Below are 27,333 nucleotides of genomic sequence, written 5' to 3' on the forward strand. Positions count from 1 at the left end.
TTTATTTACACAAAGGTTTTTTAAATCGCAACTTTTAGGAACACATATTGAATCCAGAAATGACATTTTAGGGATATTTATCAAAATGAAAATTCCACGGAGGGGACAAAAAAATAAAAACTGCATTTCCATTAGGAATTTGGATTCAACTTGAGAGTAGGAAGGAGGTGTTGGAAGAAAAATTCAAACCATTTGGAAACCAGGCTGTTGTCCTTGGTCTTTGGTGCCCTAAGCTTTGTGTCCGCTTCAGACCCTGAGTCCAAGAGCCTTGTGGAGCTGATGCTGCAGTCAAGCAGGACTCAGTACACAGGAGGTTCTCCCTGTTAATAATGTGGTGATCATTGCCCCTAAGGGGGACAGCACTGCTGTTGGGTACACAGCGTCTCTGTTCCATCAGCCTTTAGTTGAGCTTGGCATTTTCTCTGCTCTGTGGGCACCTCAGAGTGTTTCCCCAATCTTCTCCTTCCTGTTATGCAATGAGAGGCCAAGAGAAACACAGTGTCCTCTCCTGCAGCTGCTGGATACCACTTCTGGGTAATGGAGAAAAGCCTCGCCATGGTTTCTAAATTCTCTGATAACCACGTCATTTCACAAAAGGGAGGCGAGAGCAAGTGAAATTGCCAAGGAATATGGGGGTGGTGCCCTGCTGGTCAGTGCTCCTCCCACCAAAGCTAAGGAAACCGAGCTTGAGACTAAAACACAAACGTTAGGTTGAGACTAGGCTCCTGCCAGCCTGCCCTCCTCAGCTTTGATCTCATCGCCTGGCATTTCTGTCAATCGCGCTTCATTCTCGCTCTACCATCCTATGCCCTCTGCTGTTCTGCTTGCTGATGCTGACACCCCTGATCTATTCACAGCACATGGAGCACACATGCTGCTTTCATCTCCTTGCTGACACGCTGTCTTTCCTCTTTCCTGAGTGCTGCTGTTTTTCCAGCATGTAAGCTCTTTGGAATAACAACTTCCATTTCTCGTAGTAGGTCCCACTGAAAACTAGGAATTTAGGGTCCCATTTCTTACTACAGAGCTTGTTGTATCGCCTGTGCTACTCATTAAGTTAGAGTTGTATTTATGACCATATCTTTTAGGACCATATAAGGAGTCATTGTTTCCACTCTGTCTATAAACAGTAGGTATTGTTTGCTGCTTCTCCGCACAGCTTGTTTTTTCCAGGTGCAACCGTTCCGCATTTCCACCTTTCGGCACCTTTGTTATTTAACACGCCAACCATGCCAGGCAGGAAAAACTTGGCTCAATCAAGAACCAAATCAACCATCCAGCCTGTCAGTTATGCATTTTCCCAGCAGGCAGCTTTACAAGCCAGCTGCCCAGCATTTTGACTTTCATTCTTTGGCTGCCCCTTCTTCCTCATTTTAAAGAACACAAGCTTCGCAGCACTGATTTTTGCCAGGCTCTTGGTGGACATTCTTCCTAACTGTGCCAGAAGCAACTGATGCTTGGCAGAATATTGGTGTCCAGGGTACCTCAGTGTTACTTTTGGTTGGGGCCATAGCAGGCAAGATCATAAAAACAACAATTATGTGTTTTTCAAATTATTGGGTTATTTGTTTGGAAGAAATTCTTATATTTTAATGAATTGAACTCTCTAACAAAAGATCTAGAGTAAAAAATCAGTTACTGTTCAGGGACCTGAATTTACTTGTTCGGTTCAGTTGCTCCACAGTGTCTTTCAAATTAGGGTTAGAGGCGTCCTGCTTCAGAGTCACCTGGGATATTCTTTTAAAGTACCATCTGAAGAAGTATCTCAGGAATCATAAGTGTCAGCAGTCAGCAGTCTTGCCCTGAAGATTCTTGGGCCAACTGTATTTCTACATTCACAATTCCAGAACAAGCTTATTTGTGTTGCCTCTTGTGAGAAATCTCTGAGCATCATGAAAGGATAGCTGATGTTGCCAGTGTGGCTCATATTTGAATTAATAAATATTCTTCCTGTGAGAGGCTAGACTGTAAAAGATCTGTTGATCAGTGTCAATTAAACAGCCAATATCTGGGCATTTGAGGAATGAAGAAAAGAAACAGTGACTGTGAGTGTTTTTAGTTCTTTATCACTTTCGGCTGGTATTTCCTGGCGGGGCTTCTGTCAAAGGATATTTGGCCTGCAATTTGGATTTCCTGCTTCTAAGTAGCAGTGGCTCCTTGCTCATGTAGGAAGTGTTTCAGCCAGTGTTCTACTCAAGTAAATTTTTAACTCTCTAGTAGAAGCTTTCTATTTGATTTTTTAAATATCAACACCGTTCGGTAACCTGATAATATTCTTTCTTTCTCTTGTGAGTGATCAATCTACTCCAGCCCTTTCCTTCTGAATAATCTTTCTTTCTTGAAGTAAACCTCAGGCCAGCATGACATCAGGTGCTGAAGCCACTCTGCTCAGGACCGTGATTTTGCCTAGTAAGTCTCCTTGCGCTCTGGTAGTGATTTTCCACAGGTGTCTGTCCTCCCAGTGATGCTCACTGTTCCTTAGAATAAACAGCCACCAAGAGACTGGTGGATGCCGAGAGCATTGCCTTCCTGTGGTTGATTCCTTGGGCATCAGAAGGCACTTTCTTTGCTCCATTCCTTTAAAACATAATAACATCTTTGTCCTCTCCTCCCCAAGAGAATGTTTTCCATCTCTGAGTTTAAATTCTGTCTGCTTTGCTGTTTACATACTTCGTTTTTGTTAGCAAAGTCCAGGCAAAAGTTGAACTCAAATGTTTTGAATAGTTTCTGTGTATAATATTTTCAGAAAGACCGTTTATCCTTTTCCATAGCAAAATAAATTTTTTAAACACGTATGCAAAGTTTTATACATTTTAAACTTGTTTCACACTAACTCTTAACACAGACAGGCAAAGTCTCTTCCTTCAACATATGTAAAATCTGGATGTATACACGTTCAAAATCTACATATGTATTGTGTCCGTGGTGGAAACTTGTCTCGTCATGCCCAGAGTTGAATTGCTTTTTGGAAGAGAGCACTTACATGGTAAGTCAGTGTCAGATTTCAGAACTGTGTAATGATGGAAATAAGCTTGCCTGCCAGGAGTCTCAACTTGAGAAAGTTCTTGAGCCCAGATAGTCCCACTAACTGCAGTCATAGTCTCTGCATTCCCAATGGCCCATTCCAGACCAACCCTTCCTGAGACAGTCAAGAACCTAATATGAAGTTCTTAAATTATTCAAGTACAAGAATTGGGAGGGCACTTCCAGCCCAGTGGTTAAAATTCTGTGCTTCTACTGCGTAGGGTTGATACCTGGTAGGGAAACTAGGATCCCCTCATGCCACATGGCACAGCCAAAAAATAAAAATTGGGAGGGAGTAGCCTTGTAGAGTTAGAGTCCCACAACACTGGTGTAGAAATGAGAACCTTCTCTTCAGGAATATTGACGTAGTATCGGAGAGAGTTGAGTTTGGAATTCCTGCTGCTGCTGCTAAGTCGCGTCAGTCATGTCCGACTCTTTGTAACCCCATGGACGGCAGCCCACCAGGCTCCCCCATCCCTGGGATTCTCCAAGCAAGAACACTGGAGTGGGTTGCCATTTTCTTCTCCAGTGCATGAAAGTGAAAAGTGAAAGTGAAGTCGCTCAGTCGTGTCCAACTCTAACTGACCCCATGGACTGCAGGAATTTCTGACTTGAATGCTATTGTCAGATGTGGTTATGGGAAAGCCTTTCAGCCTTTCTGACATACAAACTATCTATAATTTTGTTGTTAAAGAGTTGATGTTAGAGTTAAACGGGGTAAAATTTAGTACAATACCTGCTACGATTATATAGATAGGTAAATAGATAAATTTAAAATGTATATATGAATTCTGTTCTTGTTCCTCCACTTGCCCATATTAAGTTTTACCTAATTCTTGTGTATCTCGGTTGAGCCAACTCTGAAATAGTTGTAAGTGTTGGTCTTAGTTGCTCAGTTGTGTCTGACTCTTTGTGACCCCATGGACTGTAGCCCACCAGGCTCCTCTCTCCATGGGATTCTCCAGAATCCCATGGGAGAATATGGGAGTGGGTTACTGTTTCCTCCTCCAGGGGGGTCTTCCTAGCCCAGGGATTGAACCCAAAGCCACCAACTATTTTTTGCAGAAACACAGAGACTGAGCAACAACCTCAGATTTAAATATTCACTGTTAAAAAAAAATTTCACTGTTATAACTTTCCTCATTATATTCTACCAAACACTTTGCAGAAGTGACAAAGGTAAATGTAAAAGGCACTTAACTGCATAAATACTTAAACCTGGTTGGGACAAGTTGTAGGTGCTAGCTAGTCTGCCTTTAAAGTATAAATACAATGCAAATAATTATGTATTATCGATGATAGAGAAGCAGTCCACAAATGAGCTCATGTCTGCTGTAGATGGATGAGGTCATGTCTATGAAGTGCTTAAAACTCCTGAAATACAAGCTGTATGTCCTGTCTCTATCCATCCTGATGTTCTCCCATGGAAAGCTGGTCTTATCCAATGCCTTCTGTACCCAGTGGGGCCAGATTGACCTGGAACATTTTCTGGAGGAGAGAATAATTTTCTGCCCTCAAGGGCTTGGGAAGTCTTCTCATCCACAGTCTTTGAGTAGGACTCCATTGAGCCTCATGGAACGAACTCAGGTTTCCTGCATTGCAAGCAGATTCTCTACTGTCTGAGCCACCAGGGAAGATCCCCTGGAGCAGGGAATAGCTGCTCACTTGGGTATTCTTGCCTGGACAATTCCGTGGACAGAAAAGCCTGGCAGGCTACAGTCCATGGAGTCACAGTGAGTCGGACATGACTCAACAACTAATACTTTCATTCTTTTCACATTGAGCCTCATAGGGAGATTTTATCAATCCTGTTTGAGGCACTGTGGTGAAATGGAACAAACAAGTCATGTAGAAGCCAGATCACTGGGGACAGAGTCCAGCTCTACCCGTCACTAGCAGACATGGTGCCCATGGAGATGAGTTGGAGGTGTGGCTGAACTAGGTGAAAAAGCAAAGGGAAGTAAGGATAGAGGTCTTGCAAAGCCTACAACTTTAATATTCAGCTTCAACTAGTGGAATTTTAAACAGAAAGAAAGAATCCACACAAGAAAATGGAAAAAGAACTCTCCCATCTTGTTCATTCATTAAATACGAATTCAAGTTCTGGCTCTGTGCAGGAACTGCTTGCTCTTGTAACCCCTCTTCAGGCCACACTCCAGCCTGGGCTGACCTTTTCCATCACAACATTGCTTCTGGGTCCAGCAAAACATAAAACTCAAACTGCTCAATTTAGCATTGAATATCAACTTTTATATTGTTTCATAAAGTCTCATGTATGGTAGATCTGTCTCTTCAAATAGCTTAAAAATTCTTTAAGATTACAAACCATGTCTTTCTCTTTTTATTCCCCACAGCAGGTGACACAGTTGTTGTTCAGTCACTAAGTCATGTCCAACTCTTTGTGACCTCCTGGACTACAGCACGCCAGGCTTCCCTGTCCTTCACTATCTCCCAGAGTTTGCTCAAACTCATGTCCATTGAGTTGGAGCTGTCATCCAACCATTTCATCCTATGTTGCCCTCTTCTCCTGCCTTCAATCTTTCCCAGCATCAGGGTCTTTTCCCATGAGTTGGCTCTTCACATCAGGTCGCCAAAGCATTGGAGCTTCAGTATCAGTCCTTCCAATGAATATTCTGGGTTGATTTCCTTTGGGATTGATGGGTTTGATCTTCTTGCCATCCAAAGGATTTTCAAGAGCTTCTCCAGCACGACAATTTGAAAGCATCAATTCTTTGGTGCTCAGCCTTCTTTATGGTCCAACTCTCACATCCATACATGACTACTGGAAAAACCATAGCTTTGACTAGATGAATCTTTGTCAGCAAAGTGATGTCTCTTGTTTTTAATATGCTGTCTATGTTGGTCATAGCTTTCCTTCCAAGGAGCAAGCGTCTTTGAATTTTATGGCTGCAGTCATCATCTGCAGTGATTTTGAGAAATGTTTTTATTAAGAAAATAAAGTCTGTAACTGTTTCCATTTTTTTTCCCCATCTATTTGTCGTGAAGTGATGGGACCAGATGCCATGATCTTAGATTTTTGAGTGTTGAGTTTTAAGCCAGTTTTTCACTCTCCTCTTTCACCTTCATTAAGAGGCTCTTTAATTCCTCTTTACTTTTTGCCATTAGGGTGGTGTCATCTGCATATCTGAGGTTACTATTTCTCCTGGCAATCTTGATTCCAACTTGTGAGTCTTCCAGCCCAGCATTTTGCCTGATGTACTCTGCATATAAGTTAAATAAGCAGAGTGATAGTATACAGCCTAAAGTTACTCCTTTCCCCATTTTGAACCAGTCCATTATTCCATGTCTGGTTCTAACTGTTGCTTGTTGACCTGCATACAGGTTTCTCAGGAGACAGGTAAGGTGGTCTGGTATTTACATCTCTAAGGATTTTCCACAATTTGTTGTCATCCATACAAAGTCTTTAGCTTAGTCAATGTAACAAAAGTAGTTGTTTATTTTTTAATTCCCTTGCTTTTTTTCTGATCCAATGGGCATTTTCAGTTTGATCTTTTGTTCCCTCTGCTTTTGTAAATCCAGTTTGTACATCTGGTAGGTTCACATACTGTTGAAGCCTAGCTTGAAGGATTTTGAGCATTACCTTGCTGGCTTGGCACAGTACTGCACACATATTGTACAGTTCAGTTCAGTTGCTCAGTCGTGTCTGACTCTTTGTGACCCCATGAACTTCAGCATGCCAGGCCTCCCTGTCTATCACCAACTCCCAGAGTTTACCCAAACTCATGTCCATTGAATCTGTGATGCCATCCAATCATCTCATCCTCTGTCGTCCCTTCCTCCTGCCCTCAATCTTTCCCAGTATCAGGGTCTTTTCAAATGAGTCAGCTCTTCGCATCAGGTGGCCAAAGGATTAGAGTTTCAGCTTCAACATCAGTCCTTCCAATGAACACCCAGGATTGATCTCCTTTAGGATGGACTGGTTGGATCTCCTTGAAGTCCAAGGGACTCTCACAAATATTCTACAACACCACAGTTCAAAAGCATCAATTCTTTGGCGCTCAGCTTTCTTCATAGTCCTACTCTTACATCCATACATGACTACTGGGAAAACCATAGCCTTGACTAGACAGACCTTTGTTGGCAAAGTAATGTCTCTGCCTTTTAATATGCTGTCTAGATTGGTCATAGCTTTCCTTCCAAGGAGTGTCTGTTAATTTCATGGCTGCAATCACCATCTGCAGTGATTTTGGAGCCCAGGAAAATAAAATCAACCACTGTTTCCCCATTTATTTGCCATGAATTGATGGGACCAGATGCCATGATTTAGTTTTCTGAATGTTGAGCTTTAAGCCAGCTTTTTCACTCTCTTCTTTCACTTTCATCAAGAGGCTCTTTAGTTCTTCTTCACTTTCTGCCATAAGGGTGGTGTCATCTGCATATCTGAGGTTATTGATGTTTCTCCTGGCAATCTTGATTCCAGCTTGTGCTTCCTCCAGCCCAGCATTTCTCATGATGTACTCTACACATAAGTTAAATAAGCAGGGTGACAATATACAGCCTTGACGTACTCCTTTTCCTACTTGGAACCAGTCTGTTGTTCCATGTCCAGTTCTAACTGTTGCTTCCTGACCTGCATACAGGTTTCTCAAGAGACAGGTCAGGTGGTCTGGTATTCCCATCTCTTTCAGAATTTTCCACAGTTTATTGTGATCCACACAGTCAAAGCGTATTGTTAGGTTCTCTAAATACTGGCTGACTACCTGATGGGGATGGGAAAGGAAACAGAGGATACTTGGGCTGATTTTGGCTGCTGGGCCTCCAGGAATTCACCTTTTGTGGAGAACAGGTGTCATTCTCTCCAATTCCTTATGTTTTCCCAGATGAGCCTCCCTCTGCTGACACCCTCAGGGCTACCGCTGTATCTTCTCAGAGCCTTTGTTCTCCCATCATCATTCTGTTGCCCGAATGGAGATCCAGGGACAATTTGCTAAGTGTAATTGCTATGTGTGTGGTACTTCTGACCCTTGAGGTGGCTTGTTCTTCCTGAATCTTTTTTTTTTTGCCCTCTTTTGCCATCTGATAGAAACACTGACCATCTTCCACTCCTCTCCTACATCCAATTAGTCACCAGATCTTCTCTCTCTTAACTTCTGAAGATTTTTCTAATTCACTACTTTATCTCCGTGTCTACCACCATTACTTTACTTCATGTCATTGTTATCTTATAAGCAGTTTATTGCAGCAACCTCCTAACTTGTTTCTCTGTCTTGACTCTAGCCCCTTCACACTGGACCTGCAGTGACTTTTCAGAGATGCACATTTGATTCTATCACTTCCTTTACTCATTGGAAAGACTTGATGCTGGGAGGGATTGGGGGCAGGAGGAGAAGGGGATGACTGAGGATGAGATGGCTGGGTGGCATCACTGACTCGATGGATGTGAGTCTGAGTGAACTCCGGGAGTTGGTGATGAACAGGGAGGCCTGGTGTGCTGCGATTCATGGGGTCGCAAAGAGTCGGACACAACTGAGCGACTGAACTGAACTGAACTGATTGCCCTGAAGATGAAGTTCAAAATCATTGGCAGGGGGACTCATGACTCTCAGTCTAATGCCTGCTTCCTCCCCAACGTCACTTCTCACCTTCTCTCCTTGTTCCTCTCTCCTGCTTTAGCCCCGCTCAGCTCTGTGTGCTTCCTCACACACTTCCTTCTCCCTCTGTGGGCCCTTTGAATCATACTTTAAATCATAATTGTTTTCCCCATACACCACGAGACAACACGGCCTTTAAGGGCAGGGATTATCCTTACACAAAATAAATACTTGAAAAATTATATACATGAACATTTAAGTGAGTTATTGATGTTTGGACTTCACTGCCCTCTGTGGATAACATTTGACATTTATTTAGTACTTACTATGTGCCAGACTATGTATGACTATGTTTAAGTTCTTTAAACATAAAAACTGAGTTTATTCTAAGGAGTAAGTACCATTAGATCTCTACTTTACAGACAAGGAGACTAAGGCACAAAGAGACAAAGCTACCCACCTAATATCATTCAGCTAGTAAGTGGTTGAACACAGATAGGACCTCAGGAAGTCCTGTACTACAATGTTCGCTCTTAACCAGTAACCCATTAATGTGGTCACAGAGTGTATCACTGAGTCTTGGCTGTGTGAGAGCCAGATGGATCAACACTAAATGGGAGTAGACCCATGGCAATGAGAGAAGAAAGTTCCCTTGACTTAAGCTGGAGACTTGGGGAAGGGGCTCAGCCGGGCAGGTGTGTGCTCAGTGCAATACGTCTGCAACCACAGGCACCATCAGTCGCGTGCTCTCAGATAGTCTCGGACACAGAGTCCATTCACGAAGGTTTGAGTTGAGCACTTGCTGTTCCGTGTACTGAAGAAACCAAAAGTAGAATCAGACACATATTTTGCAAGATACCCACAATTTAGTGAAACCGACTGCACCATGTGAACAACTGCATAAGCCACAGAAGACTATAGTTAACAGTGTAATGGGGAGAGGACAGCCCCACTTCTGTTAACTAATTCTCTTCATTTTCCTGAAGGCTTGTCTCATACCAGCTAGTACCCTGGTGAGCATACAATGTGGGGTTGCTAGGTGGAAAAACTCTACGTGAAGCCAAGAATAGAAATGTTAAATTCCCACCATCTTGGACTTGGTAAGCCCCAGAAAAATACTTGGAGTACCTAGATTAAGGGAACATGGAGGGTCCATAGGCCTTTTCTTTTGCTCTTTTCTATGTATTGGGGCTAAATGAATACCTAGTTCCTGGCTTAAACAGAGCCCTGGCATTTCAAGGTTTTCTGTAGGACATTTGGAAATGGTGCTTCTCTAGGGTGAGGACTGGGCTGCAGAGAGTGATGAGGAGCTATTTCAGAACAGATGTCAACAGAGCCCTTCTCTCCATGCTGAGAATCATCAAACACATGCCCCACGCCTGCCAGGCAGTGACTGAGGCTCAGGCTCCAGAGCACAGAGACAATGAGCCGGCCTCCTGGGGGCTCTTCTGCTGCAAACAAATTAGCTCTGATGGACCAGTGGCCTCTGCTCACTCTTGGGAAATGTGGAGGTGGGATCCCAGGCCGGTGTGGAGTTTAATTAAGGATGGCAGCTGGCGGAGCAGGTCAGATGGCTCTGTACTTCATGTCACAAGTCGTTAGCTGCTTTTTGTTTTTCTCCACATATTCCCATTGTCCTCTTCTTTCCCTTGCTAGTGCCCACATGTTGTTCTCAGTGTTTTGGAGTGGTGTGTGACTTTACCCCCGAGTATGGAGAGTCCAGGCAGGACCGCACTCTAGAGGTGGAAAAACTAAACTTTGAGGAAATGATGTAAAACTATGGGAGATACAGTGCTCCTGCAGGAGATGCTTCCTCTCCATGCTCACTGTCTCTCTGTAAATGTACCCATTGGTACCAGTAATTAAATAGCAACAATCTTGGGACTTTTACCTATTTTTAAACTTTAAACTTTTTATTTTGTATTGGGGTATATATAGCCAATCCACCTTCGGACTTTTAATATCTGGGGGGAAAAGAAAATTTAACTGGAGCCTGCCTAGTGTCTGGTATCAGGTTGGAGGATGGTGGTGCCCGAGGAGAATTCCTATTTTTGTCCAAGCAAGCCAGACAAGGAGGGAAGAGAGCTGACTCAGAATCACACAATCTTGTATAAGGACAGAATCTCTAGCACTTGGAGCTGTGAAAGTTTGTGTCTTAAAGAGACTGGGATACATGGGGTTCTTGTCAAAGTGAGCATGAATGTTGGGGTTATTCAGTTGATTAGCCCAAAATGCACCCCTTAAAGTACATTACACCCCTTAAAGTACCCCTTAAAGTACAGCTACACCTGCTGACATTCCTGAATAGAAAAAATTCCAAATCACATCCTCTAGTGAAGTGAAGGAGGAAGGAAAAACACTCAAACCCTGGCTTTTTTGGCCTCCTATTCTGGGGACATGAGATCCAGATAGACCAAGAAGTGGTAGGGGAAAAAACCTCTGTAAAATCTTGTGAGATGGTATCCTCTTTGGGAAGACTGAGTCGGACAATATACGTTTATAGCATACGATTTTTGTGGAAATGCTTTATCATATTATTGTCTGCCACTTGTAATGATGTGATATGTGCTCTAAAAACACTCCCTGAATGTGAAGCCTTGCCCTACATCACCAGCTGTCTGCTTGCTCCAGTCCCATACAAATGAGTTAATTACCTGCAGCAGAAACAAACCTTGAAAACAAAGCAGGAAGTGTGGAAAATAAAGGCTGTTGTCTCCTGGTGGTACAGTTTCTCCTTGGTTATATCATGTTCATAAAGAGAAGTGGGCAGTTTCCTATAATACCAGAATTCTAGGAAGTCTGGGTTTTTAGGATTTCTGACTGCAGAAACCCTGAATAGAAAAGTATGTAAGTGGCAAGTACTCAAAAGGTGAAGTCGCCCATGGGCCAGTAGCCTTTGGGGTAGGATCGCCTGTACTTGGATCAACCTATACTTGGTGGTGGTTGTTTAGTCGCTCAGTTGTTTCTGACTCTTTATGACTCGTGGACTGTACCCCTCCAGGCTCCTCTGTCCGTGGGATGTTCTGGGCAAGATTACTGGAGGGAGTTGCCATTTCCTTCTCCAGGGGATCTTCCCGATCCAAAGATTGAACCCAATTCTCCACATGTTCTGCAGCGCAAGCAGATTCTTTACTGCTGAGCCACTGGGGAAGCCCACTCTGGGCTTGGGGCATGTTAAAACTTTACTAAAGGGAAAGAGTGAGCAAGTCCAACAAGAGGGATATCTTTGTTTTTGAGGGCATTGAGGTTGAGGAGGAGGAAGAAGGTACAAACACTTGGAAAGTGAGGAGAACTTAAAGATTGCTGATTCCATAATATTTATTTTATAAATGAAAATGTTGAAAAGCAGAGGGCTTGTCTCTGCTTTAGCAGCAGGTTTGTTTTAGCTTTTAAGCTGAAGGTTCATGAAAGCAACGTTACCTGTCTCTGAGTGTTAGACATAGCTGTGGATGACTTCTGGCCCTCATTCCTCATTCCTGTTACTCTCATGGTGCCAATATTACAGGGGAAACAAAGGCTTGATGTGAAAGGTGAATGTAAGCGGTATTCCCAAGGGAAATGGTGCTTCGTGGAACCAGGTGGTAAACTCCTAAAGAGTAGTGATTTTGTTTGCATGTCTTTGTATCTTTCTGAATACCAAGCCCTGTGTCTTAAAGAAATTAAATACTTAAATATTTGCTGATTGAAAATATCCTAATTGTGGAAAAAATCTGCAGTGTTGTCAGCAGCAGGAATAGAGTTAGATGTATGGATTTGAATCCAACTCATCCAAGTGTAAGCCAGCACCTTGGACAGATGACCTACATTCTCTGTGTCTTAATTTCCTTTGCTGTAAGCTGAAATACTAATAATATCTATACATGAAATAGTTGTGTGGGTTAAAGGAAATCATTTAAAGCAAAGCACTTAAAACAATATCTGGCCTAGAAAAGTACTCAATGAGCATTAGCTGTTACTACAGTCTACAGAGAAGGCTATCTTTGTTTTTGAGAAATGTTTGAGAATATCATGGTATTACCTGAGCAGTGATGTAGAATGATTGCTGTAGGGGTCATCAATTCTTATAGTTCTAGACATTTCTTTGTTCAGAATTAAATGTATGTAGCTCCTTTTACACTGTGGTATCCAGATTTTCTGAACAAGTAAACAAATTCCCTATTTTGGTCACTGTTGTTGAAAGCCACACTTTGGTCTTGTCTGCTTACAGATTGTTATGGATAAGATCCCAGTGACTTTCTTCCTTTGGTCCCACCCAGACATCGGTGTCAATCAGCCTTCCCTGCTTCAATAAGGCTGTATGTGTAGTGTTCTCCCATGGGTGCCCCCAGCCCTCACTCGAGTTGATCCTGACATCTTGGTCACTGTTCCCTTGAGACTTTGGGATTTTCTTCTCGTCCTACTTTAGAATCCAGCTTGAAACTCATCTTAGCATGAACAAGAAAAGCCTGCCTTTTGTACTCATCCATCCATCCATCAAATGTTACTTTGATTTATAGGCTCTTTGCCCTTGAGATGTTACTGCGTGACTGACCGACATGAGTAGGTATCCTCATTCTGGTTTTGTTTCCACAGTATGTTCCTCCAGATCTCTGCGTCTGCAACTTTGTGCTGGAGCAGTCCCTCTCTGTCAGAGCCCTGCAGGAAATGCTTGCCAACACAGGTGAAAATGGCGGCGAAGGGGTGAGTACCTGAATTATGTCCTGGGAAGGGAGGGATTGAGACACACCATAGCCCCAAAGTACACACTTCATTTCATTCCTCCAGTTTTGAACTAGAACACCTTGGTTTTCCAGTTTCCTTGAATCCATCCTCCTATTCCTCTTATTCAGCAGCCCTACTTCCTTTGGGTTAACCAGCTTCCACCAGAAAATAGACTAGATCATCTTAATGCTGCCCAAGTGGGGCATAGGTCATTGAACCCATAATCCACCAGGATATATGGAGAGGCTGAAAGAGCCTAGGAAGGGGAGGGAGGGTTATCTGTTAGGCTGATTCTTTTTTCTTGGAAAAGTCTTATCAGAGATGTATGACTGTGCCAATGAAGCACAGCCAGATTACAGCCATTTGGAGAGGATTTCCTATAGAATTCAGAGTCATTGACACGTACCCAGATCTTCATGGCTTCACTCAGGATGAGCAAATACAGAGCTGTATTAAGTTTCTATTGTCAGTAAAATTGTTTCCAAGTCTTTAACTAAGGGATAATGGCCTTGCAAAGGTCTCCCAGGCAAGACATTGACCAGAGACTTCAGAATAATCTTTGACCCGTTCCCTAATGACTCACCTAGTTATATTCATTTATCATTTCAAATATTCTAACTCTATGGACTGAATATCTCACATGCAGGCACCACACTCCTATGCCCCTTAGATACTGTGTTAGATGACTATCCTTTATATTCTGGGTTATTACATCAGACTCACCACTCTGATTCCTTCTGTGCTTGACCTTACCTACTATTTTCCCTAAGCTGAAATAATGCTCTTTACAAAATATAGACCTAATCATCACACTTTACCATTTAAAAATTGTCTTTCTGCCCATTATCGTGACTGAAATCCCATATTCCTTAACTGGGCATAAAGAACTTCAGGATTTGGTGAGTCCTGCTCACCTTGCCTGTCCCGTTTCTCACCACATCTTCCCAAACACTCAGTGATCCAACCACATTGAATTCTTTTCAGTTCCTCAAACATAACCATTCTCTTTGCCTCAGAATCATATGTGTCAGTTCTTCCCTCCCTTTAGAACACCTTTCTCCGCCTCTCTCCCCCCTTATATGATCTTTACTTCTCTTTCAGGGAACAAGTCTAAATATTAGGTCAACGGAGAAACCTATAAGTTGACCCTGAAAGTCTAGGATGGGTACCCTTGCTTGAGCAACAGTCAGTGAAGAGTTCTTACTACTGTGTACTATAATTACAAGTCTAATTCTTTATACTCTGTAGTGTGTGTAGGTAGGAATATTTACAGGACCTAGCACCATTTATTATTTGACTTGAATGAACTCATATATAATGAAGTGTCTCATTGGTGGTAGAAGAGACAATATCTGTAGCCCCAAGAGAACCAATATTTAGATTTAGGTCATCTTTCAGCTCTTAATGTGATCTTACATAAATCTTTTAATCTCTTGGAACCATAGTGTTCTTATCTATAAAATTAGGAAGTATAATTAATTTGCTAGGGTCCTTAACACCAATATTTGTGATTCTTCACTCTTTTGGTTTAGAATAATATGCTTTCATCAACCACATGAAAATAGCTTTGCTTTGTTCCTTAGAGCATAAACACAGGTGAGATTTTGTTCTTTTCAAGTTTATCTCCCCCTGACATTGACCTCAGTACCCCCAACCTTTCTTCCTTAGGCACACACCCTCAAACATTTCCAACTCAGTGAAATAAATTACTTTTTAATTGCTCACTTTTCCTCTGAGATAATTAACTCATGATTTATAGACATCTTTGGTGAGGAAGATCTGGTTGATTTGGAATATCACCACTTTCAGTGTCAACCAAGATCAGCTAGACCCTGCAAACATATGGCCCCAGAATAGAAATTGGGAAGATAGAAGCTATTTTAACTGGATAGTTACCTCATGGGCATTCTCTTATCTTGTTTGTTCACAAATTGCATTTCAAAGGACTTCTTTTTCTTTACCATCAACTTTGTGTAGTTCAGAGAATCCTGCAGGTGGACTTTTAAGTCAAATGAAAAGTTCTGGTTATAATCTTTGCTCTTCTTTGTTGCCAGGAACTTAATTAATAGTCTTGTCCTGGTGTGTCTTTTGAAAAAGAATAACTAATTCATTTTCCGTATAGAATAGAAAGACCAGTTTAATAAGATCAAATGCATAGTTTTGGAATATATGTCTAATACATACCTATAATTACCATCCATGTTCTAGCAAAAGTTTACTCCATGTAGTTATATATTTCAAGGACCATCTTTAATTCACAATATTTAAAGACAAATAGGTTAAGTCTTATTGGAGGATCCAGTCTCTTTGAAAACTCTAGTCTAAAATAAACAATCCATGACATTTTTTATGGTTAAATAGTCATTGGATAACAATCACCATATTGAGTCAGACTCTAAAATTTCCCAGGTGCTGTATTGCCATTTTGTGCTATTTTACCAAAGAAAAGAGCGAGCTAATAGTTATTTCCCATCCTGATATATTACTTCTTTGTAATTAATAACTGGAGATCTTAGAGCTAGAAAGAAGAGACTTGAAAAGAGAGCTGGAGCACAGATAGGAGAGGGTACTGTCTTTAAATGATTTAGATTTTATTATTTGTTGGTGGCTCCACTATTTACCCGAACAGCAGCTTCAGTTGCTAGAACCCTCTTGGAACTCTCTCACAATTCCATCTGGGCTCTCAATCTTTATTATGAAGAATAATATTTTTCACATAACCTCTTGAGTCTGAATGTTTTGCTTTTCTGAAGTGATTGCTGTGTGCACTTACTATTAGTACTTAATTTGATTTGAAATGATAATATTCAGCAGGGGAGAAAAAGAAAAAAAGAAAAATCAAGGAAGTAAGTTAACGCAACAGACCATAATGATTCTCTGGGGAGCCAAGGGATATTTGAGTGGGTTGACACCTCCTCTGCATGCCAGTCCATTCTGTTTGGAAAGAGACATTCACTGCTTTTAAATGGATATTACTTACACTAATGATCATCGCTACCACCAGACAGGATGCTTTGAAGAGTGTCATTTTTCCTCCTGGGCATAAATTGGTCTTTGTGTGTCTGTTCACTGCTGCACAGCAATTGGACTTTTTAAAAATAACAAATATTGGTTATTTGTTTATTCATATGATGAGCATACAGAAGTCTTTCTTCAGGGATTGGTGGTTCTGCAGCAATTCTTTTCAGTAACAAAGAAAACAGAGCTGTCTACCTTGGTTTAACAACAGAGGGTTTATTATTGAAACATCCTTAGCTATAGCCAGTAGCACCTGGGACTCAGCTTTATGTTGAAAAGGAAACTGAATGATGAGAAGGCCCCAGGGGGCAGAGGATGTCAGTGCCCCTCAGAGCCCACCCTCGCTAAGCTCATCCTTGGGTCACTTTACCTCTGGTTAAATCCTGTCTGATGTTATTCTGGGGAATATTACCAAGAGATGAATGCTTGGCACTGTAGCCAATTAAATAGCTGGACTTTGATGTAAAATCCCTGCATACAAATAGAATATATTTTTACATTAATGGAACCTACAGTGTATGAGGTCCCCAGCCACCTTCAGCAGGACAGGGAACTAAAAAGGATGTCACCATCTCCCTCTGAGTCCTCAGTCTTCAGCATCCTATAACAATGACTCTGAACTCAAAACTAGCAACATGTGCAGTGAGAGAAGCTCCATTTTTGGAGTCAGGTAGATGTGTTTTCAGTCCAAGCTGTACAGGAGCAAGTGACTTCTAGGACAAATTGCTTCCCCTTTCCGTACCTAACTTTCCACACCTTCAAAATGCAACCTCCCTCATAGGATCAGGTGAGAATTACATAAGTGTTGACAAGCGCCCATGGGTGTGGAAATGAATATTGGTTCCTCTTTTCATCTCTCGTCTGCTTCCTCCGGTCACAGATCCTTCAGGCATATTCAAATGCCTCAAAGGAAGGATTCCCATGCTATATGACCAGGTGCATGTTAACTCAAGGGCCATATAACTACAAATGAGTTTTGACATGAATGAATATAATGCTTCTAAAAATGAAAGACCTTGATTAACACAGTTACCAGCTGCACTCCTGATAAGGGCTCAGGTTTTCTCTAAAAGTTGACTTAATCACTGTCAGACTTTTACTACTTAAAACCGGGAGATGCAATATATATGAAAAGAATGAATGTTATGGTTGTATAAGATCATGCTAGATTTCAGATTCTAAAATCTCTAGAATGCAAATACACAATCAGCCTTTTAAACTTGATTGGGAGATGTGACCTGGAAAGATACTGTTTCTGTAAGAACCTCTCTCACAGATAAACTCACTGTGAGGGGGTCTTCTAATTCCCCGTATTACTTATGAGGGAAATTAACACTGAATACGCATCAGAAGGACTGAGGCTGAAGCTGAAGCTCCAATACTTTGGCCACCTGATGCAAAGAGCTGACTCATTGGAAAAGACCCTGATGCTAGGAAAGACTGAGGGAAGGAGGAGAGGGGCCAACAAGGGTGAGATGATTGGATGGCATCCTTGACTGAATGGATGTGAGTTTGAGCAAACTGCAGGAGTTAGTGAAGGACAGGGAAGCTGGTGTGCTGCAGGTCATGGATCGCAAAGAATCAGATACGACTTAGCAACTGAGCAACACTTAATTATGAGATGGTCCCTTTAACACTAAGGAGCTTCAGACTCCTTTCACTTGCCCCTGTCTTGGAGCAGGGAGTACTACACACAGCACAGTTGCTCAAGAAATGCACACATGTGGCGGTACACTTGCCATGCTCAGGAATGACGTGTACATGCTTGCTGAGAAGCTGGACGTTGCCTCCTGTCCTTGTGCGACCTTGTAAACAGCCAAGGAGGCATAATCTTACATATTGCTGTATTCACATAGATTTTATTTAAAGTATGTGTCGTGAGATACATTGTAGCCAAGTTCAAAGCATTCATCCTTCTTATAAAGCCACAGAAAATCTAGTCACAGAAAGGTGACAGCATCATTAAGAAAAGAATCTGCCAAAGATGCACCTCCCCTGACGTGGTTAGGTAATGAACAAATCAAAACAGATGCTGAGGAGGGCGGCTAGAGGCCTATTGTCTAAAGTTTGGATTCTGGCTGTGCCCAGATTTAAGACATCTTGTGGGAACTTCCAGAATGAAGAAGGCCAATCAGAGCCTTACCTCCTTATTCCTGGGGCCCTGAGATCCCCCCGTCATCTGTATATCACAGAAGAGGAGGGACAGCCCCCATCAACCAGAGGTCCCTTCTCAGTTTTCTGAGGCTTTTGTCTTTCCTCCGTAATTGTCAGAAAACAGCTGGAGTGAGAACTTACTTTGATGTGTGTGGGGGGAAGGGAACAAGACTGAGGGAGGAACTATGTACACAATTCTAAATAAACTTCATCCTCATTGCCATTGTTTAAAAGAAAGAAATTGTTTGATGAGTCAAATCTAACAGGAGGTGTTTTTGCACCTTTAAAATAGGACACAGATTTTAAAATAGGACAAAGATTTTCTTTGGAGAAAAAATACAAAGACACCTCTGCCTGTTTTGGGATGTCAGTCCCAGGACTTGCCCATATATGCCTTACAGCTGGGGTAGTCAGAATGTGCCAGAATCACCACATTAGGTTTCCAAGTCTGGACTTCCTTTGTACTAGGTGGTAAGACGCCACTGCATCAAGCTCTCCAAGTACCTCCTCGGTGCTCCCACTCAGGACCTCCCCTCTTTGGTGCCAGCGCCTGTCAGGTTGCTCATGCTGGGGATGTTACCCATGCCTGCCTGCTGCCTAACTGGGAAGATCCAGATACCACTTAAATTATTGTTTAACCTCATCCTGCTTTTTGTTTTGAAAGGGAGAAAAATAACATGCTGATTTCGGATGCTTCCACTTCTTTTTTAACCTATGGCTGGTCATCCACACCCACTGTTAAAAAAAAAACAAACTACTTTTGTATTAACAGAATCACCAAACCTGTTTGGTGAAATCACTCTTATATGCAAAAGCTTGAGTGTATATATCAAAACCTCCTCTTGACAGTCTGCTCCATGTTAGAGTTTGCTCACATTTGCTAATGGCAGACTGTTCTGGTGACAAAGCTGTGTCGGTGGTTTAGCCCTAGAACTGCCACCTCCTGGAGTTTTGCATGTTAAGTCGCTTCAGTCTTGTCCAACTCTGCGACCTATGGACTGTAACCTGCCAGGCCACTCTGTCCATGGGATTCTCCAGGCAAGAATACTGGAGTGGGTTGCCATGCCTTCCTTCAGGGAGCTTCCCTACCCAGGGATCAAACCTGTGTCTCTTATGCCTCTTGCATTGGCAGCCAGATGCTTTGCCACTAGCGCGACCTGGGAAGCCCTCCACTGACAATGGCCCGTCACCAATTAGTTGTGGAAACATTAACTTGTTTGTATTAGTCGTTATTCTAGAGACCCTGGCCCCGATAATATTAGGTAGATAGATAAATGGTTTTATTCTCTTTCTGCTATGCTGTGAACAGAGAGAATTTTTCAAATTCCATCCATAACAGCAACCCTAAAGCTCTAAGTGATGACAACATGGTTTTAATTTTTTTGAGACATGAATAGCCTATAAATCTTCTTATGGAAGAATATGAGAGGTATTCTGTAGTTTTGACAGAATTTCTTTCTTCAAGAGCCAGATATTGTTTTCAGAAATTATATAATAATGAAAGATCTCCAAACTAAGGTTTTTAATGTATTTTTTCACAGACCAAACTGTCATCAAACTATGTCCCTTGTCTTCTTTCTTTCCCCTCCTTACTGTTCTCTCATTATGTTATCTTATAATTTTATGCTGATATAATGGATTTAAATGTTTCTCTGATAAGCTAATACTAATGAAAATGTGCACAAGTAACTTATCTTGTTGAGCTGGCCTTTCAATAACATGATATCATTAAAATTTGCCATCTGGGAGACTTTACTTCATGGTAAGAAAACTCCTCTTTGGTAAAACAAAAAGTCTAATTGGTTGCTTGCAATATTTCTAAGAAAAAGAAATTCCAAATTTTCTGATGTATGGTACCGACCTTTGTCCTTGGGTGGATTTTCTTACGTAAATATAATTACAAAAAAAAAAAAAAACTGCTACAGACAAATTTAGGCTACAGCGTGTAGCTTGTTTGCCAGTTTCTTGATGACATCAGCATGGTACTGGAAAGGTAAATCAAACGTTTACATCTAATGCTGCTGCTTCCTCCTAGCTAAAATCACAAAATACTCACTAGGTCGGAATTTTATTCCCATTGGGGTTTTTGCTCTTCTAAGTATCAGCAGATTCCTCAGATGACTTGAACGCTTTCAGCAGGACTGGTCCACACTCAAATATACATTGACTGTCTTGTGTTTGATTTTGCTAGCTCAGTGGCCTCTTGGAATGGGTATGTTGTTCACTCCTTTCCTGTGTGTGTCTCTGCATGGACAGCTGACTCTAGCTGTATTTGTAATGAGCTAGGCTTCTCACTTGTGAGTGTTCAAGGCCGTTTCCATCCTCTGTGCCTCTGCAATTGAAAAAAGCACCGCACACCTCGATCTGGTGGAATTAGAGGTGCCTGCACACTTAGAAATTTGTTGCTAAGAAACTTGCTAAACTGCTGCTCTGAAATTACAAGGACGGCCTGCCTGTGGACTCATTTTTTCCTTTTCCTTCAAGATATTGAAGTTCAGGTCAGTCGCTCAGTCGTGTCCAGCTCTTTGCAACCCCATGAATTGTAGCACACCAGGCGTCCCTGTCCATCACCAACTCCCGAAAATTGTTTCTAAAGTCTTTTTCCCTCTGATTATGGTCTAGATGGCCTGTGGCCATACGGTTCAAGTTGATAAGGTGACAGAAGTGTGCAGCCTTGCCTTATTCCAAGCTTCTCGGTGCTTCAGACTCACCTAGTCTATTATGCAAGTCCAGCTCTGCTCCTCTGGAAAGCTGGAATTCATAATAAAAATGGAAAAAGCTAGTTGGATATTTCCCCATTTTTCATGCAGCATCCCCAAAGTGAACCAGCAGAAGAATCAAATGTTAATTTCAACAGTTAAGAATAACCATTAAAGTTAACTAGCTTTTTACATTTATTCATATCCGGAGTAGAAGCATTTTAAAGTAAAGAGGCCACAGAATTAATTTTTAAAGCTCCAGACTCTATCAAATCTACTTCTTTATGAATATAATGTTTCAGCTTTATTGGAATAGCTTTTTCTTCAGTGGATTTTTTCTTTTTTTCATTCTGAAGTCAGTACCTCCTGCTTAGAGTAAATATGTCTGTGTCATCTTGGGGTTATTTTGCTAATGTTACATCAGCTTGGCTGATGTTACATAAACCCTGAAATTCCTCTTATTGTTGCTGTGGACATTCAAATGCTCTGGGAGTATAGTCATGTCATAATGACCTAAGTTGTCTTAGAAAGCTTGAGCTTCTTTCCCAAGGCTACATGTAGTTTTCAGTGATTGTGTATGTTTGTGTGTGTGCTCTTAACATTTTAATTGCAAAAAACAAAACATCTTCATTAAAATTTCTTAGAGTGAGGAAGGATAGGAGTACTTAAACTTTCTCTGGAACATACTAAGAGGTAAATAGTTGTATTCTTACATGAGATATTTTGAAGAGAAATTTGCTCAACTTAAAATAACTGTTTGAAGGGTCAGAGATGAATTTCAGCTACATTTTTAGGAATTTGATTTAATCCTAAATTGTGCAATAGTTGAATTAGGGGAAATCTTTCAAGAGACTTGCTTACCTTTTTAAAATGAAGCACATTTGGAAATTCAAGAAATCCTGGGAGAATCGAAACCTTTCAGGTGATTTATTAGACTTTCCTTTGTGAAATTTACTTTAATAACTACCAGGGTTTAAATTATATTTTTGTTGGGAAAATTGAATGAACTAGAAGAAAAGACCTCTTATTTATTTTCATTTCATGAAAGTTTAATGTAAACACCTATTTGCAAATTCTAGTAAAGAAAAATTTACTTGGTACCAGAGAAACCGTGGTCTCAACTGGTGCTTTAATCCTCACTGGAGTAAAAACCATGTAGCCAGTGTCCCAATGCTATGATTACTAATATTTGGTTTTCAAATGGAAGGATCTGGAATGACTAAATGGAATCAATGGAAAGAAAGCAAGAATAAGCACAAGGTTTTGGGAGTTTGTGGGATAAAAGTATTCCTGCTCTGTACAAGAAGAAGAGGGAAGCTAATGGAAGGATGTATCTTTTTACCTGGCATCTCCTGTAGCTGAGACTTAGGCTGGTACTGAGAGGGAGAAGGGAGTGCCTGAGCCTTGTTCCTCAGTCCAGAGATACTGCTCTGATGGGAGGGAAGAAAGTGCAAGACTAGAAGGGGCTGGGCATTCTGGCCTGGGCATTGCTGCTCTCTGGGCCTTGTTCTGTCCCTTTGCAAAATGGGGCTTCTGAACTACATTATTGACACCTGAGCATCTTTAGACTCTTCCAAGACAAATGTCTATGCATGAGGAAGAATTTGCAAGTCATCAGGGAAATTTGGAAATAAAGACAATATATGAATTGTTTCATTAAGCGAAGTTTATAAATGGAAAGGTCTGCCTTTCTTATTTTCTGTGATTGTGGCCTTTTTAAAAAACGTTTTACTTTTTATACCATTTAAACTTTTATACTCCATTTACAGCTACAATAGAAAGCACTGGCTGCATTCCGCATACTGTACCACACATCCTACACCCAGTGGTTTGTTTTTGTGTTTTTGTTGGCAGTAGGCACATCTTCCTTGGTGGATTACTCTGGGTCTTAGCTCCATGATGGAAGGAAGGGGGCTCTGAGTTCCCAGGCACCAGCTGCATCTCCTGTGTTTTTGGTGTGGACAGACAAGTGAAGACAGCACGTTAGTAAGAATCACCTGCTGCCATTAGTGACATGGAGCTAGAGGCTGGGCTCCCTGCCTGCATTTCTCTGCTGCTCATCTGCTTTTATGAGTGGAGGGCAGTGGGCAGGAGAGCCAGGATGTTGCTCCTGGGAATGAATTCAAAACTATGTCTGGGTCAATGTGGCCAGCCCTATGCAGGCTTCTGTGAAGAACAGCCTTTGGGAATTTGCTTGAGGAGTTGTTTCCTCTTCCTGAGCCCTCTGAGTCCTGCTCTCTGGGTGGGGCTGGGCAATGATGAAAACGTATGGCTTGATCACTACCGAAAAATACCTGTTTTCATGTCTCTGGTGAAATATTAGAAAGGTAAGATGAATGCATGACTTTTTTTTCTTTAAACTATGTGTTTATCTTTAAATAGTTGTCCCTTTTCTGAAGCTTGTAACTTGGCATTAGAAGTTTTCAAAATTACAGCTGGAGTACAGAAATCTCTAGATTTTATCTTATTAGTGGATACAGATGACTGAATTGTCATTCTTGAGGCACCTATAGTCAGTCAGTCAAGCAGGTGGAGCTATCCATGGTGCTGATTCTATAAGTTAATGCAGCTTGCCTCGTGTTCATTAAGTTCAGGACACAGCTCCAGGGGTGAGAGGACCAGGTATTTTGCCCCAATAATTTGTAGGACTGTTTCTCCATGTTACAACCCCAGCAACTTTACCTTATACCCTACCGTTGTGGGGATACTTCCATGTCAGCTTGCTAAAGGGACTGTTGGGAAACCCTGATCCAATTTTAGGATTTACACAAATTTTGGGAAAAAAATAACCTCATGTATTATAGTATCTCAAATTCACCATTCTTTCTCTCAGCCTTTAACAGGGTCCAGTAACATGTTTCTATACCAATTTCATCCATTTTCAATAATGGGAAAAATGGAGGGTGTATATTTAACAAGATGCTAGCATTTTCAAACCTCTTCCTCCCCTCAGGGTTGTAAATTTTGTGGTGAATTCAGCTCCTTATTCTACTCCTGCATTGTACCCAGGCAGGCCTCAGCCCTAGGTGATGCGAAGGGCCAGAGGGTGGTCTAGCAGCAGGAGTCACAATTCTCTGACCCGAAGTGATTGGCCTGCGTCACCAGAAGAATGAGCAACTGCAGTTTCCAGTTCATTGTTCCCTCTGGGCAGCCGCTTCAGTGTGTAAGGCAACAGGGGTACACAAATCCATGATTTATTGGCTGCACTCATTTCAGTCAGTGTCAGTGGGAGAAACACTAGGACTGTGGTACTCGCAGGCGCTCTCAAGGATGCAGTCTCTTACAGACATAGAAAGTAAACTTATGGTTACCCGAAAGGGGAGGGGGAGGAAAGAGAAGTTAGGAGTTTTGCATTAACAGATACACATTACTATACATAGAAGAGACAAACAGCAAGGATCTACTGTGCAGCACAGGGACCTCTACTCGATATTTTGTGTTAATAATAACTTAAGGGGAAAGAATCTGAAAAAGAATGGATACACACACACACATACACACACACACACACATAAAACCAAATCACTTTGCAATACACCTGAAACCAACCGCATTGTAAATCAACTATATTTCATTTTTGAAAACATCAATGTTCTAATCATAAGGAAAGAAAACTGAAGAAAAGAATGCACTGTCAAGTTAACCTGTTTATATAAACCTCCAATTCCTTGTCTCAAAACCTCACTCTTTTCCTAGAACACAAATCCCTCTTAAATTTTTTTACTGTATCCTACAAATGGAGCTACCTAGGCCATAGTTGCTTCACCTCTAATGCTATTGACTTAGTTGGTAATTTTTTATTAGATTTCATTAGATTGAGCGGTTCCCAGGGCAACCAGGAATAAGCTCACTTGCTGAATCCCAGAGCTAACAAGTCAATTGGCAACTGATTTCTTGTTTCACTTAGTTTGTGTGTGTGTGTGTGCTTGCAGGAGTATAAAATGCTCCTGGGTTCTGCCAGTCCCTTCCCCCCATTTTTCTACCTGTCCATAAGGACTCACTGACTTGTATACTTTTTTCAAAAATGCATTCACTTCATTTTAATCCTGTTAATGAACCTTGAGATTTTTCTTTCTTGTGAATAATAAAATATCAATCAACATTCAAGCATTCCTTCACATTTACACTTGTCTTTCCAAACTTATCCTCCTATATAAAAGGAATCTATTTCTGTCTGTCCTTTTTACTTCATTTATTTATCCACTGTAATACTCTGCTACTAAACTATAGTTTAATAGAAGAAAAAAAAAGCCTCCATCTAATTTCTTGCATTAAATTATGGTGAAAACTCAGTTGCTTAAATCTCTCCTCTAAAGGGTGATGTCCTGATGTTTATTGTGAAACATCCCAAATAAATTAAGAGATTTCCATACTAGACATTCACTCTTGTTTCATCCAGTAAGGGCTGCTTTAGCTTATACTCACTAGCACAAAACATAGGTACACCCATCCCCAGGTGATCTTGTTTTTAGCATATATACCTATGTGTATTCCTCCAAAACAAAAGACATCCAAATCTGTAAGATCTATTTTAAATATCCTCACTTGATCTAGGACAGGAGTCTCAGGTTGAGGCCAGTTTTTTCCTTCAAGTCCCAGGGTCCTCAGGAGCAGGGAAGGCTCAGACTCTACCTCCTAAACATGGTCCCCAGTCTCCTTGAGGCTGGGACCTCGTGACTCCAGAAAGTCCCAATTGTGGTTCATGAGGCCTTGTGTACCATTCTGTCCCAGTTGGAGCACCTACAATCCTTCATAACAGATGTTTTTTTTTGAAAAGTGATCCCTGTGGTAGTTCACCGATTAGGGACAACTTGGGTCACGCTGTTATTATAATCAGTGCAAGAACCAAACACATGACTCCAGTGTTCTCCCACTTTCTAATCAGACTTTCGGCTTTCGTTCAATGATCTAGTGAGTGAAAAATAACATTGATATAGGGCTGTCATGATTTGAACTTAGAATCCCTGCTCTAAGGCTGATAGGAGCTCACGTGTACATTACGGCGACACTTTCACACTCTGTGTCATCGCATTCCTGCTTTAGCATCATCTTAGACTCACACCTCTCTTCAGGTACCTGACATGTCCCAAAATGCAGCCTTCACTTTCTCTGTGATGCTCAGACCCCGTCTGTTTAGCCCAAGGGGGTGCTCGTTAGCCCTTTAGCATTCCTGCTGAGGTCTTTGAGAGCAGCCTTGTTTCCTTGCAGGTGTACAATAGCCCAGGCCCATCTTAAATTTTTTTTTCTTTTTTGTCACAGACTTGAAATTGCATGACTCTTAAAATTCATGGTGAATAATATTAGAGATTAGGTTCTGTGGTGACAGCTGTATGTTAGATTGACCCCACCATGACTTGTAGGAAGGAAGCATTTGTATGATACCGAAAAGAAATATTACTTAGAGCACATGGTGATCAAGACTTCATTTTTATGAAGAACATGAATTTAAAGTTCACAATGATAACTCTCGTGTAATTTCAGCCTTACTTAATCTTTCTGCCTTATTAAAACATGAGCACTTGTGAAACTATTTTTGCTCTTTGAGGTGACAGTTTCCCTGTTACACTGTATTGGGCTGTCCTTTCTCCATTTATTTAAAAAGCACTTCGGGGATCCCTTCGGTATACCCTTTCCCTCCTCTGGTTTCATGGCACGATTTTCTAGTGTATTAAGGAAGATCCTGAAAGTGCATAAACAGGTTTATATAGAAGCATATTGATTACTAGACAGTGATAAATTACCAGGAATTTCTTAACTGCTTTCAATCGAGACTCTCTGTTCCTCTGAGTTTCCCTCTCACTGCAGACTCTGTAGATAACATAGTTACTTCTTCAGGTTTCTGAGGATCTTTCATAGTCAAGCAGTGATCCCTCCCAGTGTAAAGAGGAGAAATCCACGGCAGTATTCTTTTTGTTGCTGTTGTTGTTTAATTGGGATACAGTTGATATACAACACTGGTATACACTGGAACAACTTGGCATGCTCGTATTGGAAAACAATTACCATAGTAAGTTTAGTTGATATCCATCACCTCTACATTATTATAATTTTTTTCCCTTGTGACAAGAACTTTTAGGATTTACTCTCTTAGCAACTCTCAAGTATACCATCCAGTAGCGTTACCTGTGGTCATTGTGTTATATATTGTATCCCCAATGCTCATTTATCCTAAAACTAGAAGTTTA

The 27,333-nt window shown here is 41.3% G+C and overlaps 1 protein-coding gene across 1 annotated transcript in view; it reads left to right on the forward strand.

The window, feature by feature from the left end:
- RYR3 (ryanodine receptor 3) overlaps positions 1 to 27,333 on the forward strand; it is a 461,863-nt gene that overhangs the window by 91,804 nt on the left and 342,726 nt on the right. Inside the window, exon 3 of the mRNA XM_018053769.1 lies at positions 13,149 to 13,256. Coding sequence (XP_017909258.1) covers positions 13,149 to 13,256 — 108 coding nt within the window. The remainder of the gene's footprint in view (positions 1 to 13,148; positions 13,257 to 27,333) is intronic.

Source organism: Capra hircus, chromosome 10 (genome assembly GCF_001704415.2).
Source record: "Capra hircus breed San Clemente chromosome 10, ASM170441v1, whole genome shotgun sequence".
NCBI classification, from domain to species: Eukaryota; Metazoa; Chordata; class Mammalia; order Artiodactyla; family Bovidae; genus Capra; species Capra hircus.